Raw genomic sequence first — 724 nt, 5'->3', positions numbered from 1 at the left:
CCCCCCCCCAGACGGCATGATCAATGTGGACATGGGCGACAAGCGGGCCCTGGACCTGCCCTACGGCGGCGGCTTCGCGCCCAGCGCCCCGGCCTCCCGCAACCAGACCTTCACCTACATGGGCAAATTCTCCATCGACCCGCAGTACCCCGGCGCCGGCTGCTACCCCGAGGGCATCATCAACATCGTGAGCGCGGGGATCCTGCAGGGGGTCAGCACGCCCTCCTCCGCCGCCTCCTCCGCCTCCTCCGCCGCCTCCTCCGCCTCCTCCTCGGCCACCGCCGCCTCCGCCGCCTCCCCCAACCCGCTGGCCGGGGCCCTCGGCTGCACCATGGCGCAGGGCCAGCCGGCCGACCTGGAGCACCTCTACTCGCCGCCGCCGCCGCCCTACTCGGGCTGCGGCGACCTGTACCCGCAAGACCCCTCCTCGGCCTTCCTGCCCGCCGCCGGCGGCGGGGCGCTGCCTTTCCCCCCGCCGCCCTCCTACCCCTCCCCGAAGGCGGCGGCGGCCGACGGTGGGCTCTTCACCATGATCCCCGAGTACGGCGGCTTCTTCCCGCCGCCCCAGTGCCAGCGGGAGCTGCACGCCGGCCCCGACCGCAAGCCCTTCCCCTGCCCCCTCGACTCGCTCCGCGTCCCGCCGCCCCTCACGCCGCTCTCCACCATCCGCAACTTCACCATGGGGGCGCCCCCGGCGGGCGCCGCCCCCGGCACCGCTCCCGGC

The 724-nt window shown here is 75.6% G+C and overlaps 1 protein-coding gene across 1 annotated transcript in view; it reads left to right on the top strand.

Moving 5' to 3' along the window:
- Positions 1–16: 16 nt before the first annotated feature.
- EGR2 (early growth response 2) overlaps positions 17–724 on the top strand; it is a 3,667-nt gene continuing 2,959 nt past the window's right edge. Inside the window, 1 exon segment of the mRNA XM_010567946.1 lies at positions 17–723. Coding sequence (XP_010566248.1) covers positions 17–723 — 707 coding nt within the window.

The sequence above is a fragment of the Haliaeetus leucocephalus genome, unplaced genomic scaffold (genome assembly GCF_000737465.1).
Source record: "Haliaeetus leucocephalus isolate CR32 unplaced genomic scaffold, Haliaeetus_leucocephalus-4.0 Scaffold229, whole genome shotgun sequence".
Classification (NCBI taxonomy): Eukaryota; Metazoa; Chordata; class Aves; order Accipitriformes; family Accipitridae; genus Haliaeetus; species Haliaeetus leucocephalus.
Note: the sequence above shows the minus strand (reverse complement) of the source record. Positions and strands in the feature narration are given on the sequence as shown.